This window comes from Tachypleus tridentatus, chromosome 4 (assembly GCF_004210375.1).
Source record: "Tachypleus tridentatus isolate NWPU-2018 chromosome 4, ASM421037v1, whole genome shotgun sequence".
NCBI classification, from domain to species: Eukaryota; Metazoa; Arthropoda; class Merostomata; order Xiphosura; family Limulidae; genus Tachypleus; species Tachypleus tridentatus.
Window position 1 is genome coordinate 27546501 of NC_134828.1, and position 17213 is coordinate 27563713.

At 31.2% G+C, this 17213-nt stretch overlaps 1 protein-coding gene and 1 long non-coding RNA gene across 4 annotated transcripts in view; one reads left to right on the plus strand and one right to left on the minus strand.

Moving 5' to 3' along the window:
• LOC143248739 (uncharacterized) overlaps window positions 1-9369 on the minus strand; it is a 28035-nt gene extending 18666 nt beyond the window's left edge. Inside the window, exons 1-2 of the long non-coding RNA XR_013027163.1 lie at window positions 9338-9369; window positions 8787-9005 (exon numbers count right to left, since the gene is read on the minus strand). This is a non-coding gene — a long non-coding RNA (uncharacterized LOC143248739). The remainder of the gene's footprint in view (window positions 1-8786; window positions 9006-9337) is intronic.
• The window catches only part of LOC143248738 (transforming growth factor-beta receptor-associated protein 1-like), a 65534-nt gene extending 50849 nt beyond the window's left edge, over window positions 1-14685 (plus strand). For all 3 annotated transcript variants that reach the window (XM_076497413.1, XM_076497411.1, XM_076497414.1), the window contains exons 18-23: window positions 474-574; window positions 1136-1247; window positions 1934-2094; window positions 3887-3965; window positions 8771-8961; window positions 11797-14685. In XM_076497413.1, the coding sequence (XP_076353528.1) occupies window positions 474-574; window positions 1136-1247; window positions 1934-2094; window positions 3887-3965; window positions 8771-8961; window positions 11797-11947 (795 nt within the window). In that variant the 3' untranslated portion in view covers window positions 11948-14685. The remainder of the gene's footprint in view (window positions 1-473; window positions 575-1135; window positions 1248-1933; window positions 2095-3886; window positions 3966-8770; window positions 8962-11796) is intronic.
• The last annotated feature ends 2528 nt before the right edge of the window (window positions 14686-17213 follow it).

Consider the following 17213-nt stretch of genomic DNA (forward strand, 5'->3'; position numbering starts at 1 on the left):
TGATGCAAACTGCTGCTTTTCTCCAGTAATCTTGTGTTATGTGTTGATGCAAACTGCTGCTTTTCTCCAGTAATCTAGTGTTATGTGTTGATGCAAACTGCTGCTTTTCTCCAGTAATCTAGTGTTATGTGTTGATGCAAACTGCTGCTTTTCTCCAATCATCTTGTGTTATGTGTTGATGCAAACTGCTGCTTTTCTCCAATCATCTTGTGTTATGTGTTGATGCAAACTGCTGCTTTTCTCCAATCATCTTGTGTTATGTGTTGATGCAAACTGCTGCTTTTCTCCAATCATCTTGTGTTATGTGTTGATGCAAACTGCTGCTTTTCTCCAATCATCTTGTGTTATGTGTTGATGCAAACTGCTGCTTTTCTCCAATCATCTTGTGTTATGTGTTGATGCAAACTGCTGCTTTTCTCCAATCATCTTGTGTTATGTGTTGATGTTTGAACAAAAGCTTTTTTTTCTTCCAGAAAGAAAAATATCACACACACTTAGCTGTTCTATACCTTGAAAATATTTTGAGGTTAAGAAAAGTACAAAGTATTGACCCTATAAAAGTCACTGATGCCAGGTAAGGTTAGATAATCAGGTTATGTCTCAGTTAATGTTTACTTTTAAAACAGTAAACAAACAATAACCATTAGCTTATCTGAACATGGATCTTTTGTCAAATTTATTTTTATAATCAAAATTTATAGAATATATATATATATATATGAGAGATGTTTTGTATAATCTAATACAAATTTTTTTTACACATTAACTAAGTCACAAAAATGAAAATAGAGAAGCTAAGATTTGCAATAGATTAGTTACAGAATGGTCAATCCAAGGATAGTGGTCAGTTTATTTAGTCAAGCAATAGAACTTAATCATTTTTGTTAAAACTAGCCATAGGGTAATGGTCAGTGTTGTTTTATGTTGTATGTTCAAGTGCAGAACTTTGCTTAGGTTAAGAGCAGCTTAATATAAGTGGTCATTATTGTTTCATTGCCAATGTGTCTCGGTAAGTCTGTAAGCATGTATTTCTAAATACTTCAGTTTCTATGCTCATGTTGTATCAAAAATTCTAACATTTGTTCTTGCTATTCTTTAACATGAATTCCATTAGGTTTTTGTTGTTGTTTTTCAGGAAGAAATTGCAACATCTACTTTATTTTTCATCTACGTATCGTGTCCAACTTCTCTTAGGAAAAGCTCTGGAGAATAATCTTCATGATGAATGTGCAATATTATATGGAAAGGTAATAGTTACGTCAGTACCATTTTTATGTGTAAAAGGTAAGAGTTGCCATGTCAGTACCATTTTTGTGTAAACGGTAAGCATTTATATGTCAATACCATCTTTATGTGTAAAAGATAAACATTGTTATGTTAGTACCATCTTTATGTGGAAAAATAAACATTTTGTGTCATTTTTATGTGAAAAGTATTGTTATCTCAGTGCCATCTATATGTATAGAAGGTAAACATTCTTATATCTATCATGTGTGTGTGTAGAAGGTAAACATTCTTTAGTCAGTGTCATGTGTATGGGTAGAAAGTAAACATTATTATATGAATACCATCTGTATGCATAAGAAGTAAGCACTGTCATATCAATGTCATTTATATGTAAAAAGGCAAACATTGTTATGTCACTAATCTGTACGTGTAAAAGGTATCATATTGTCAATACGTGTGTATGTGTAAAAAGTAAGAACTGTTGTGTCAGTACAATGTATTATGTATAAAAGGTATAAACTGTCCTATTAGTACTCTTGTGTAAATGTAAATATTGTCTATATCATGTAGCATTACAAATTTTGTAATTTTTCTATACAGTATATCTTGTGTAATGTGCCTGCAAGTGGGATATTGTTTTCACAGTTAGTTTGTCTTAATAATTATAGTTTAGTTGTGAATGGTTTGTTTTTTAATTTACATTCAGCTTGAAGAACATGAAAAAGCTCTTCGTATTTTGGTGCATAAGCTTGAGGATTACTCTGGAGCTGAGAATTATTGTCTGCAGCTGTCGGAAGGTAAAGAGAGAAAGACGCGACATAGGCTGTTCCACACACTCTTGGGAGTATACCTTGATCCGAATTTAGAGTAAGTGCCTTATGACACTGAAAGTATTTTTATATTCCTAGTTCTGCTAACCTTAACATGCATAAGTACAAATCATATTTGAAAGGTGTCGAAACTAGTATTTATACAAGGAAGGGAAGGGAATTGTAAATCATGGAAATGTTTGTTTTTTTCCTACTTTGTGGAACTTAAAATGTGTAATAATAAATTTGAAAGACATCTAAATTAGTATTTATACAAGGAAGGGAAGGGAACTGTAAATCAGGGAAGTGTTGTTTTTATTTCCCTATTTTATGGAACTTAAAATGTGTAATAATAAATTTGAAAGACGTCTAAATTAGTATTTATACAAGGAAGGGAAGGGAACTGTAAATCAGGGAAGTGTTGTTTTTATTTCGCTATTTTATGGAACTTAGAATGTGTAATAATAAATTTGAAAGACATCTAAATTAGTATTTATACAAGGAAGGGAACTGTAAATCATGGAAGTGTTGTTTTTTATTTCCCTATTTTATAGAACTTATAATGTGTAATAATATATTTGAAAGACATCTAAATTAGTATTTATACAAGGAAGGGAAGGGAACTGTAAATCATGGAAGTGTTGTTTTTATTTCCCTATTTTATAGAACTTAGAATGTGTAATAATAAATTTGAAAGACATCTAAATTAGTATTTATACAAGGAAGGGAAGGGAACTGTAAATCAGGGAAGTGTTGTTTTTATTTCCCTATTTTATAGAACTTAGAATGTGTAATAACAAATTTCAAATATAGAAATGTAAGATGTAAAACATTTTATTATTTTCTCCATCCAGTGCAGTCACTACTTAAAACTGAGTTCAACCTATAGCAGCCTTTAGTGATGAAGAATAGGAACTGTGTACCCTGTAATTAAAAAACGTTCATATTGCATTACTGTTATCAATCCAGTCTATCAGACATTAACACCCAAATGTTGATATTTATCTAATGAGCTATGATGAAAAACCAAATAATGCTATGAAGATGATTGCTTGCACCCACAATATCTTGGCTTTCACCATCTATAGCCAGTCATTGGAAGTCAGTTACCTTTCAATTTCTTGAGGTAGAAATGAAACTACCCTAACATTTCTCCTGTTTAAACTCCCAACCTGCACTCTTACAAAAAGACAATTGTAATGCAATATTTATTATTGTTTTATGGTGCTGATTCAATTACCTATTAATAATTAATATAATCAATAGTTTGAAAACTATTTATTTATATTTGTATGAGCTCACTGTTTATAGAGTGAATTTCTGACTTTTAAAATAATTACAAATAATACAAAAATACAAGAACCCTCAGATACATTGATGGTACAAAGATACAGGGATACTCAGATGTAAAGACATAACAGTAACTGAACTGGGTTGTAGATTGCTATTCAAAACTTTTATTTTAAATGCATAAAAAATATCTAATTGTTGAAAATTTATTGGTTTGTGAGTTAGAGAAGAGGAAATTGTAAAAGTAAATGAATGGTTTGTTAGTTTGAATGTTTTATAAAATTATTTTATAGTTAATATATTGTGGTGTTATTTCTTCTGTTGGTGAAACGTTTTTTTTAATAATTTCAAATTATTTTCTGTATTTGTAGTCTACACTAAGTTCTGTTAAGACCAGCTTAAAAAGTTACATCACTTTGAAATAAGAAATACCATAAATATGTCATTTTCTGATCAGACTAGTTGTGATTATTACAATTCTTACATTTTTCTTGTTATATCAATCACAAATGTGAATTTAAAGTTTGTAAAATAAAATTCTGGTGAATCTTTGAAACCAGTGAGAAACATAGAGAAGAATTGTTAGCCCCAGCAGTTCAACTGTTAAACAGTGAAGAGGCAGAGTTTGATGCTGTAAAGGTAAGAAAACCATTTTAAATGCTATAGAATCTTTAAAGTAAGACTTGTTACATGGTGACAAAGCAAAGTTTGATTCTGTTAAACTGAGACATGTTTTAAATAGCAAAGTATCAGTTTGATATTGTAAAGTTAAGAAAACTCTTAAATGCTATAGAATCTTTAAAGTAAGACTTGTTTCATGGTGATGAAGCAAAGTTTGATTCTGTTAAACTAAGACATGTTTTAAATAGTGAAGTATCAGTTTGATGTTATTAAGATAAGACAGCTATTTAACAGAACAGTCCAAGAGTTTGATACTGTTAAGCAAGACAGCTAAGTATTGTAGAATAGATGTTGTAAATGTAAGACAGTTATTTGCTGCTGTTATTACTTGTGATGAAAGTAATAACAACAGTTAAAATTTGTGGTAGAATATGCTACAGAAAAAGTAAAACCATTGTTAAGTAAGACATGACACTGTTGTTAACTAAAGTATCTTATTGATAAGACATGACACTGTTGTTAACTAAAGTATCTTATTGATAAGACATGACACTATTGTTAACTAAAGTATCTTATTGATAAGACATGACACTGTTGTTAACTAAAGTATGTTATTGATAAGACATGACACTGTTGTTAACTAAAGTATCTTATTGATAAGACAAGACACTGTTGTTAACTAAAATATCTTATTGATACTGTTAATAAGTTAGACATTTGTTAGTGAGAATATATCAAGTATTTGTTGTGTATAGTCCATGTGCAAAGTGATTTTCAAATTAAGACTACAACTTCTTTTAGTGATCTCAAAAATTCCATATTTAATTTGTGTAATCTCTAAAACCTAAATACATTTCAAATGTTTGTTAAACTTTATATTGTATCTGTTATTATCTCTACCCTAATTCTATACCAGGTTGGTCAATTTGACTGACCTCACAATCACCCCCCAAAAAAAAAACAAAAAAAAAACAACAACCTTGAAACAAACTTAAATTACTTTTTTTTCTTTCTAAAATGACTTCAAATGTAACATGAAACTAAATTTGTTTATCCTAAGTAGCTTTAAACTTGTAACAGTATACATCTCTATATAGTTAAATTGTATTGTTTTATTGTCCTTTAACAGTATACATCTCTGTATAGTTAAATTGTATTGTTTTATTGTCCTTTTGATTGCTATTTGAATTGTGTCTAACTACTATTCATGTCATAATAAGTTGTATATCACTTGGAGAACATGTAGCTCATGTTACATTATTGAACTACCTTACCCACAAGTTACTCCAAACTGCTTGGGTGCATACCTTGTGAAATATTTTTATTGTGATATTAATTATTTTAACTAGCCTGAAGATATCCCTATTTTTACAACTTAGTTACTTTTATAATAATAAATAAACATGAAAAATGAGAAATAAAATACTATTCTTTTTTTGTTCATTGTCTATGACACTTAACCCTAATCTGTTATAGTAATGATAATAGTGCATTAAATAATTTTTATTTAATTAAATAATGCACCAAAAAACATATAACATGCAACAACCAATGTCCTTTAATGATTGCACTTTTTCTGGCTTTCCAAGTATGTGACAAGAGACATTACAACTTCCAAGCTTGTCACTACATTTTCCATGGAAACTAAGCCTATACTGCAAGTGAAGTTGACACTTATCTAGTCAGAACATAACATAATAGAGTATGTCATTTTATAGATGAAAATCTTAATTTTTCTGTTGGTTATAGGTGGTGTATACTTAAACATAAAAAAGAACTATTAACAAATCCTCAGTGATGTCGAGGAAACCCACTTGTAGAGAAATATATATGTAAAAAGTGTGTAATGAGTGTCGGAATGTCCAACACAACCCCCTTTCAAACATATGGTCAGTTACTTCTCTCTTTCTTTGTGAACCTGACGATGACCGAAGAAGGTCGAAACGTTGTTCACTCCTCTACGTAAAAAAAAAAAAATTTCTCAACCCAAACGACCCGTTTTTACATATATATTAACAAATCCTGTAAGATAGGATGTAACAGGTGGGTGTAGAAGCAGTGGTCTGATAGGTCTGTAATCAAACAAAATTGAAAGCTTTAAAAAATATGGTTTGGCTGAACTGTGGCGATTTTATGGTGATAATTTTAAATTTACATTTAACTTCATACTTTTTGGAGGAATAGTGGATAAAATACAAAGAAAATGTATTGTGTCACACAGGATTTTTTTTAAATATTGCATTATAGAAATAAGAACTTAAAACTTATGGATTATTAGCAAATATTTTATGCTGTACTAATTGATACAACATGAACAAAAAATAGCTCAATGAAGTTTTGAATGTAAGACACTCAAACCTCATGACATGCACATTAAAAGATGACTGTGGGTACAGAGATAAGTGAAACATTTGTTACTGTGAATATAGAAGTTAAGAAAAATATTTGTTATCGATAAAACAAAACATAACTTAAGTAAAACATTTCTTGTCAATAAGACACTTGTTAAATAAGATGTGTTTTTGAGAAAACAAAATTTAAGACATTTGTTATTGAAAAGACAAGACAGAAGTTGACTAATACACTTCTTTTTAAAAAAACAAGACATAGAAGTTAAATAGGAAATTCGTTATAAAAAAGACAAGACATAGAAGTTAAGAAGGACATTTGGCATCAATAAAACAAGATACAATTTTTAAGTAAGACATTTGTCATGGAGAAGACAAGACAGAAATTATATATTTGTTGTAGAGAAGACAAATCACTGTTGTTAATACACTGTAGATGAGTCTGACATGTGTTATTTTGTTGAGGACAGTTATTATTTTTCTGATTTTTGCTTATAATACCTGTACTTTTATTAATGGCTTCTTGCAGAAAACATGTTGAGTGAAGATAAGACAGCTACTGAACTATTTAATAATAACTTGTCAGATCTTTCAAGTGAAGGTTAAGATTCTGATGTGGATATGTTTGTGGGTCATCCTGACAGTGACTAACTACAGTGATGTTGTTAGACCTGCAAAGATATGTTGTTATTCTTTCAACTGATTCTGAATTAGAAGGTGATGATTCTAAGGATGTTCCTATTATTGATTTGTATTCCCATTATGATAATTGATAAAAAACAGACATTCCATCAAACTTGGAAATGTTTGAGGCAAATCCAGGGGTCAACTATAACTCCATCCAAGCCCAAAAGTATTGATGCCATGACAAGTTTAAAGTTTGGTGATGACTTACATGAAATGTTTTGTCAGGAAATGAGCCCCTACCACAATCAAACTGCGGAGAAACATAAGATGTCATCAGTTTTTCACATGAAAAGACAAGAGAGAAGTGAGAAATGATTTCAACCATCCATGTCTCATTCGTTAGTACCACAGGAAAAAAAATAACTGGAGAAGAAATAAAAAAACCTGATTGGTGTTAATCATGCAAAGTACCTGTTATACTACGTTCTTAGAAAAACAGTGAAATGAACAAAAAAGATAACACTTTACCTAATAAACTGTGACCTTTTCAATTTGTATATAGTCTACAAAGTCCTGAATCAACAGAAAAAAAAACAATTCCTTCTTTCTGTGGTAAGGTAATGGACCACTGACAAAGGTAAAGAGGATCACTGTAAGTGTAGGGGAATGAACCCAGTCCATTATATGAAGGTACAAGGAGAACCTCACATAATGATACCCCAGGAAGACTGTCTGGTAATGTGAAGCAAGCATAATCCTGTGTTAATTTCATCTACATGAGAAAATAAATGTTCTACCTGAACTTAGTGTTTGTACTGCTCACAAGAAAAGAAGTGAAATACAATACATACCCAATTTTTGTTGTTTTTCCTCTTTATATACAAAATGTTAAATAACATCAGGGGCCTTCATGTACATACTCTTATTATAAGTTTCAAATAAATAATAAAAAATATAGTTGAGTTACAGACAGAATAAAATGTATTTGACTAATTTAAAACTCAACATTTTAATAACTGGCACACAAAGACACTGCATCAAACACAAGTAAACTCGTGATCCATTAGTAGTGTGTTAAGTGTGATACATTTGTTATGGAGAAGACAAGTTCAGTAAGACTTATTATTGAGAAGACAAGACAGAAGTTAAGTAAGATGTATTATTGAAGAGACAAGACAGAAGTTAAGTAAGACGTATTATTGAAGAGACAAGACAGAAGTTAACCAAGATGTATTATTGAAGAGACAAGATAAAGTTAACCAAGATGTATTATTGAAGAGACAAGACAGAAGTTGACCAAAATGTATTATTGAAGAGACAAGACAGAAGTTGACCAAAATGTATTATTGAAGAGACAAGACAGAAGTTGACCAAAATGTATTATTGAAGAGACAAGACAGAAGTTGACCAAAATGTATTATTGAAGAGACAAGACAGAAGTTAACCAAAATGTATTATTGAAGAGACAAGACAGAAGTTAAGTAAGACGTATTATTGAAGAGACAAGACAGAAGTTAACCAAGATGTATTATTGAAAAGGCAAGATAGAAGCTAACCAAGATGTATTATTGAAGAGACAAGACAGAAGTTAAGAAAGACATTTGTTATTGAAAAGATAAATGATCGAGACAAGAAAGAAGCAAAGCAAAACATTTATTATTCATAAGACTAGACACTTGTTAAATGATTCGTGTTATTGAGAAGACAAAATTTAAATAAGACATTTGTTACCAATAAGACAAGACTCGTTAAGTAAGACATTTGTTATTGAAGAGGCAGTATACTGTTGTTAAATAAGACGTTAGAGTTTGTTATTCTCAGGATATAATTTGCTTATCTTGATTCTAGGTCCTCCAGCTCATACCTGAAGAGTGGTCAGTAGCTATTGTTGATCAGTTCTTGAATAAGGCCTTAAGAACTTCTCTCCATAGACTTTGTACCACTCGAATTGAAAGTGCTCTCGCTCGTGGAGAAAACTTGCAAACCCGCTTCTCCAAGGTCCACATGGAACAGGATGTTGTTGTCTTGACAGATGACAGGTATCATCTCATTCTTTATTCATCTTAATTCTCAGAAGATATAACTAAAATAATGAACAGTTCTTTTGAACAGAAATTGTTCTGCCCCACAATCATTACAATTTTATTTTATTTTATCAAACATTTTGTCCATCAAAGTTTGAAATAAGACTTTTTGTTACTGAAAAATCAACATTGAACAGAAAAGTTGGAAGATAACGAGAAAGTTTAAATTACAAAGAAAAGTATATTTTACTGAGTATTTCCTATATAACAAACAATTGAGCTTTTTACTTAGTGACCAGCCTGGAAACTGGACACTATGATAATTGAAATAAGCAAGCATGGTCATTTAGTTAATTAATTGCAAAAGGTAAAGTTAAACATGATGTGTTACCTTTTTCCATATGGTCGGTGACAAATGACTATAACACTGTCACGGTTCTGTTCCAAAAGATACTTCTAATTTGTATCTATAAGGTTGAAGGAGAATTATATACTGTACATATTTGTTAAATGGTCAGGTTTCAAGGAGCTATGTGTATCATTAAGACTTCTTTTGAAACTTGGTATGCACGTCCATTCCAACTAGAAACAAATAAATATGCACTGCTTTTAACACTTTCACTGCAACTGAGATGTATAACTGGTGTTCAGTGTTATACAAATATATGAAAGTAACTAAACTAATGTATTTAGTGTTATACTAGTAAATGAAAGCAATTAAGATAATGTTCAGTGTTATACCAGAATATGAAAGTAGCTAAGATAATGTTCAGTGTTATACCAGAATGTGAAAGTAGCTGAGATACTGTGTTCAGTGTTATACTAGAATATGAAAGCAGCTGTGATAATGTGTTCAGTGTTATACTAGAATATGAAAGTAGCTAAGATACGGTGTTCAGTGTTATACTAGAATGTGAAAGTAGCTAAGATACTGTGTTCAGTGTTACACTAGGATATGAAAGCAGCTGTGATAATGTGTTCAGTGTTATACTAGAATGTGAAAGTAGCTAAGATACGGTGTTCAGTGTTATACTAGAATGTGAAAGTAGCTAAGATACTGTGTTCAGTGTTACACTAGGATATGAAAGCAGCTGTGATAATGTGTTCAGTGTTATACTAGAATGTGAAAGTAGCTAAGATACGGTGTTCAGTGTTATACTAGAATGTGAAAGTAGCTAAGATACTGTGTTCAGTGTTACACTAGGATATGAAGCAGCTGAGATAATGTGTTCAGTGTTATACTAGAATGTGAAAGTAGCTAAGATAATGTTCAGTGTTATACTAGAATATGAAAGCAACTGAGATACTGTGTTCAGTGTTATACTAGAATATGAAAGCAACTGAGATACTGTGTTCAGTGTTATACTAGAATATGAAAGCAACTGAGATACTGTGTTCAGTGTTATACTAGAATATGAAAGCAACTGAGATACTGTGTTCAGTGTTATACTAGAATGTGAAAGTAGCTGAGATACTGTGTTCAGTGTTATACTAGAATGTGAAAGCAACTGAGATACTGTGTTCAGTGTTATACTAGAATGTGAAAGTAGCTGAGATACTGTGTTCAGTGTTATACTAGAATGTGAAGCAACTGAGATACTGTGTTCAGTGTTATACTAGAATATGAAAGCAACTGAGATACTGTGTTCAGTGTTATACTAGAATGTGAAAGTAGCTGAGATAATGTGTTCAGTGTTATACTAGAATGTGAAAGCAACTGAGATACTTTGTTCAGTGTTATACTAGAATATGAAAGCAACTGAGATACTGTGTTCAGTGTTATACTAGAATGTGAAAGTAGCTGAGATACTGTGTTCAGTGTTATACTAGAATGTGAAAGCAACTGAGATACTGTGTTCAGTGTTATACTAGAATATGAAAGCAACTGAGATACTGTGTTCAGTGTTATACTAGAATGTGAAAGTAGCTGAGATAATGTGTTCACTGTTACACTAGGTTATGAAAGCAGCTGAGATAATGTGTTCAGTGTTATACTAGAATGTGAAAGTAGCTAAGATACTGTGTTCACTGTTATACTAGAATGTGAAAGTAGCTGAGATACTGTGTTCAGTGTTATACTAGAATATGAAAGCAACTGAGATACTGTGTTCAGTGTTATACTAGAATGTGAAAGTAGCTGAGATAATGTGTTCAGTGTTACACTAGGTTATGAAAGCAGCTGAGATAATGTGTTCAGTGTTATACTAGAATGTGAAAGTAGCTAAGATACTGTGTTCAGTGTTATACTAGAATGTGAAAGTAGCTAAGATACTGTGTTCAGTGTTATACTAGAATGTGAAAGTAGCTAAGATACTGTGTTCAGTGTTATACTAGAATGTGAAAGTAGCTGAGATACTGTGTTCAGTGTTATACTAGAATGTGAAAGTAGCTGAGATAATGTGTTCAGTGTTACACTAGGTTATGAAAGCAGCTGAGATAATGTGTTCAGTGTTATACTAGAATGTGAAAGTAGCTAAGATACTGTGTTCAGTGTTATACTAGGATATAAAATCTGCTGAGATAATGTGTTCAGTGTTATACTAGAATATGAAAGTAGCTAAGATACTGTGTTCAGTGTTATACTGGAATATGAAAGTAGCTAAGATACTGTGTTCAGTGTTATACTGGAATATGAAAGTAGTCAAGATAATGTGTTCAGTGTTATACTTAGATATGAAACCAGGTAAGGTAATACATTCAGTTTTTATACTAATATAAGAAACTAGCTGAAATAGTATATTTAGAATCATGAAGTGTTTTAAGTTGATATGAATCTAGGTAACATTGTTCAAAATCATAAAGTGTTGTAGTCATAAATATTGTGTGACTGTTGTTATTTTTCTCTGACAGGTTATGTGGAGTGTGTAAACGTCCTTTCACTGAAGCTTCATTTGCTTGGTATCCAAATAACATCATCATTCACCCACAGTGTGCAAAAAACTCGCTCGTGTGTCCAGTTACGGGCAATGTCTTCGGCTGTACAGACTTAAAACCAAGGTGACAGAAACTTTAAGTTTGTGGGCCCCGTCAGTTTTCTAATGAACTGACTTTAGAACTAAGTAACATCAGTTCAAGTTAGAAGCTTGGGAATTTGAACACTCTTGTCCAGCAACCCTACTTTGGTCTTGACTAAACAAACTTAAATCACAGTAAATATTTGAGTTTTGTTTGGTTATTTCTCAGCTTGGGTGACAAAATTTGTAAATGTGAGAACTGTTCTGTTACTGTTACAATCACGTGTTATAAGTCTTCAACTGATCAAAACTTTTTTGTGTTAGCTAATAATGGTTTCTGTAAAAAACAAATTTTTTGGTAAACGCATAGACTTCATATGATGAAGATTGATTTCCCAATGAATTTATACATTTTTCTGGTCTGTTGAATTGGATCAAACAGGTATCTCTAATGGATTATATAGTGTAAAAGGAATACTGCCAGGTGCGTCTTTCATGAGGGAGAAAAAATTGTCATGGTTGCTGTTAAATTAACTAATAAGCCATGTTATGCACTTTCAAAATCACAACTTTGATGTTTCTAGCACTTTTCATGAGATGGTTTGCTGCCACTAACATAAGATGCTAAACAAGGGAAGTTACAAGTGTTAGAACCTATTGCATGGAAATGATTAACCCGAGTGCAGCTTACAGCAGCATATGTTTTACATACATTAGTATGGTTCACACATATAGACATACCTCTGTTCAAGACATTTAAAAAGTGGTACAATTTTTTTTATACAGGTGTATGTCTATTCACTCTGAACTTCTCCTGACAAATTAGAAATAATTTTGTAAGTTACAGTAATTATTGACTGTTGTCTCAAAGGTTGATAAAACCAACAGGAATTTTATCTTATAACTGGCTTGAAGAACACAGAAGAGATTAACCAATATGTTTAGTGACATTTTGAATTGTTTCAATTGTTTTGTGACTCGTAATAAACACATTATTTATAAAGTTTAATATAAAACATTTGCAACATAACCAGAACATTGTAGAAAGACAAGCTATACTAAACTTATGTGTAAGAGATTAAAAACATGAAAGAGAATTCAAAAACTGTGCTAGTATTAAACTTAATCATTACAGTAGAAATACAACTACATTTACCATAGCTACAGTACACGGTGTTAACTTTACATTAGTAATAATTTATGGTAATATATTTACCTTAATAGCAGTACATGCTATTATCTTTACCTCAGCAACACTACATGATATTACTTCTACCATAAAAATAGTGCATGGCATTACCTTTGCCTTAGCAACAGTTTATAGTATTATATTTACCTTAGCAACAGTGTACAGTATTAAAAAAACTGGAACCATCAGAACTTCAATGAAATGTACAGGATGTGTTCTACATGCTGTTCTTGTAATTTTAAATAAGTTTGGATTGATAGCAGAGTTAACTTGACGTTCGTGTGCTTTGACAGCAATGTGATCAGTTGTGTATCTCAAATTAAGAAATGCTGGAGATCACCCTGTAGAGAAACACTTGAAAACTGTGTTAATGAAGTCCCATTTGTTTTGTTATTCTCTCAAATTTTATGAACCACATTTATGAGTGATCAAATTTAGAAAAAAAAATTCAACTTTTGTAAGCATTTGTTTATTTGTCTAACTTTAGCACAGGGTTGATCATATAACAGACTTTCTCTTATTTTATCTGTAATTTTAATGAATATACAAGAAAAAATTTGAATATCTTAATTTGAAAAGGAGATATTTATTTACTTCCAGAAATTGCTTCAAAGAGGAAGTGTATTGTGTTTGTTTAATATATAAATTATCTCATTTATGATTTATAAAATAAGCTTTTAGCATAGAGATGGTGGAACCTGTCTGAAGAACAGTAATAATGTTGATAATGATAAATGTTTTCATGATACACAATAAAAATGTAAAAAATGTTCAGTTTTAATTTCAACGGTTTTTGTTTTCTTTCTGCAGCTAAGGAATAATTTCTCTTCTGTAGTTATAGAATAATATGTTTTTTTTCTTCTGTAGATATACAGTAAATGACTTTTACCTTCTGTAGTTACGAAATTTTGAGTTATTTCAGTTAAAAAAGATATATTTTGAAAAATTCCAATATTCATCTTTTTTATATACTTCAGAGCAATATCTGTGTCATTTGTAACTTGCATAGGAAAACATTCTAACACTATCTAAAGAGGATGTGTGATGTTTGCTAGCTAAGTGTGCACTATCTCATATTACTCAAACACAGAAAGTATAAAGTTGTGATAAAAGTAGCAGTTAGTAAACTGTTCTGATACAAAATAGATTTTAAATATTTTACAATGCTCACAAAATTTTGTCCAACCCTTCAACATAATAGCAGCTGTAGGACACTTACAAAAAATGTGTAGGATTTAGAAGGTTCATGAAAGAGTGTAATATCCTAGTCTGTTGTCACCAAATCCGTATTCACTATATGGCTTTGATTTCAAAATTCAATTGGCATTAATCTTGATACTTTGACAGTGGAACAGAAAGGTTAAAGTTGGATTAAATTTGGATACTGTCCTTCTAGATTTGTTTTTCCTTAATGAGAATTTTTAATTTAATACACAAGCTATAAGTCTTTACTATATTATGATCAGAAGACAGTTTTGGGAAGTTTTCAACAACTAATGATTTTGTTGGGAGGAAATTCAAATCAATACAAAATGAAAATTTGTTTGTATACTAAAATAAATAAAACTTTGTTTTGTTGAATCAACTTTAACTAAAGATTTCTTTAATGTGTGGGAAAATGATTTTACACTTTTCTATAATTTGAGGTGGACTAAATCCATCTGGACACGAAAGAGTTAAGTATCTAATGTATATGTTAATACCAAAGGATACCTACACATGTACATTATATTTTGTTAGAAAACCAAAACTGTTAAACATGTACAGTAACATGAGACGAATACAAATACTGAACAAGTAACCAAGAAATAGAAGACTTCTGAAACATTGTCCTCTATACTTTCAGTCTTTCTACAACAGGTGGTTTGTTCCTATTCCAGTGTACTCATCATGAATACCCTGCCTAAACAATAATTAAATACTGCACTCCTATCACTCACCATCACAAGCACCTGTAGAATGAAAAACACCAAATATTATTAAGACCTGGATGAAAGGCCAAGGAAATTCCAGTTTAATATATGTGTGTCTAAGTACACCTACTTTTAATTGTGAATTGGAAAATCAGCCACAGGAAATCCCTGCAAGCTCTAGGGCATTCAAAAATATTTATGTTAAAAATGCACCACAGTGCAACCTGGTGTAAGAGTAAAATAGTTTATAAGTAACTATAGGCTGTAATGATGGTATATAAACATATTGTAACTGCAGACCTGAAATTATCTTGAAACTGGTGATTTTGTTTTTCCAAATATCAGCCTATCGATGTTTTGATATTATTTTAAAGATAATACTTTTGGAAAACTCAGTTTGCAAAATCTCTGTACTAACCTGAAGATGAGGTAAGAAGGTGAAGCATTTGTTTGTACTTTACATTTTAATACACACACTAGCCTTCTTTAGAATATTTTTGTTTTGTCGACTTCTTCAGAAGTAACGTAAAATCGAAGCTAGCGGGAAAATTGTAAATAATTCAAGGTTTAAATCTGGGGAGGTTTTGGTCAAAATATGTCCATTTTGTAAAGTGTACATAAAGTGCATTTTTTAAATCGAATGACGGGAAACAACTTTCTCGTAAATTTTAAAAAAGAATATTATTCATTAAAATAAGTTTTTAGACGTGTAAAACATATGTACGTATTTTAATGCGTAACTGTCAAATCTTCAGTTCTGTTGTTTTAAGAAAATTAAAAACTAGGAAAATATTGTACTGTTTCCAAAGGTAAAAAAAAAAAAATTATCTTAATCACAGTAAAGATTATTTGTTTTTTGAATTTCGCGCAAAGCTACACGAGGGCTATCTGCGCTAGCCGTCCCTAATTTATCAGTGCAAGACTATAGGGAAGGCAACTAGTCATCACCACCCACCGCCAACTCTTGGGCTACTATTTCACCAATGAACAGTGGGATTGACAGTAACATTATAACGACCCCACGACTGAAAGGGCGAGCCGGTTTGGTGCGACGAGGATTCGAACCCGCGATCCTGAGGTTACGAGTCGAACGCCTTAACCTACCTGGCCGTGTCGGGCCACACAATAAAGAAAAATTTAAATCTGGAAAAAAACGGCAATTACCTAGATTTTATCGTTTGTAAGTTCTTCAAAATTAAGTAAAATCAAGGTTAGTCGAAATATTCATGACAAATGCAGTTTCATTTTTAAAATCCTACATGAAGTGTGTGTTAACATTCGAATAATGTAATAAATAAATAAATTTTCACGATATGAAAAAACATTCTTGGCAATTTTGATGAAACATCTTTTCGAAGCAAACACAAAATTGCGTATTGAAATATTCGATTACATTTATTTCGTAGAGATACTCAAGACTTTAACACTAGGATTTTAATTTTAAAAATATATCGTTTCTAAACCTAAAAGTTTTTCTCTTTTTCAACATAGGAAACAAACGTAAATGTGAATTAAATTTGGAAAGAAGATATAATGACGTTCTAGGGTTAGGAAATATGGTTGTAAACCTGTCTTCTTGAAGCGCTTTTTAGTATTTCTTTCTATTAGAAAAGTAAAGTAAAATCTAGGGTAGCCGAAATATTGATCACAAATCAAGGCCTAAATCTGTGGAGTTTTGAAGACAAGAAGTCCGCTTTAAAAAACATACATTTTGTGCATATTTCTAGCCAAAGTATATAAATTCTATCCACCTAATTTTTAGCTCAAGAGTTGGCGGTGGGTGGTGATGACTAGCTGCCTTCCCTCCAGTCTTACACTGCTAAATTAAGGACGGTTATCGCAGATAGCCCTTGAGTAGCTTTGCGCGTAATTCAAAACAAACGAACCATTTAATTCTTGAAAAATACTAGATATAACTTTCCTAATTTCATGAATAATTAACTTATTTGAAACTCGTAAAATACTTTATTTTAACGGAAAATTAGGTGTGCAATATCCCTAATAAATGAAGATTGAAACTCTAAGACTTTAATGGGGGAAAAAACATTTTATCGGTTCCAAAGTTAAAAAACAATTTTCTCCTGTCCATAACAAAATTGGGGGACTAAGTTTGAAAAAAAAAAAAGACTTAATGAATTTCTTGGTTTAGCGCTTTTGATTTAAAATTCCTACTTCTGAAAGTGGCTCAGCGTTATACATGCGGACTTACAA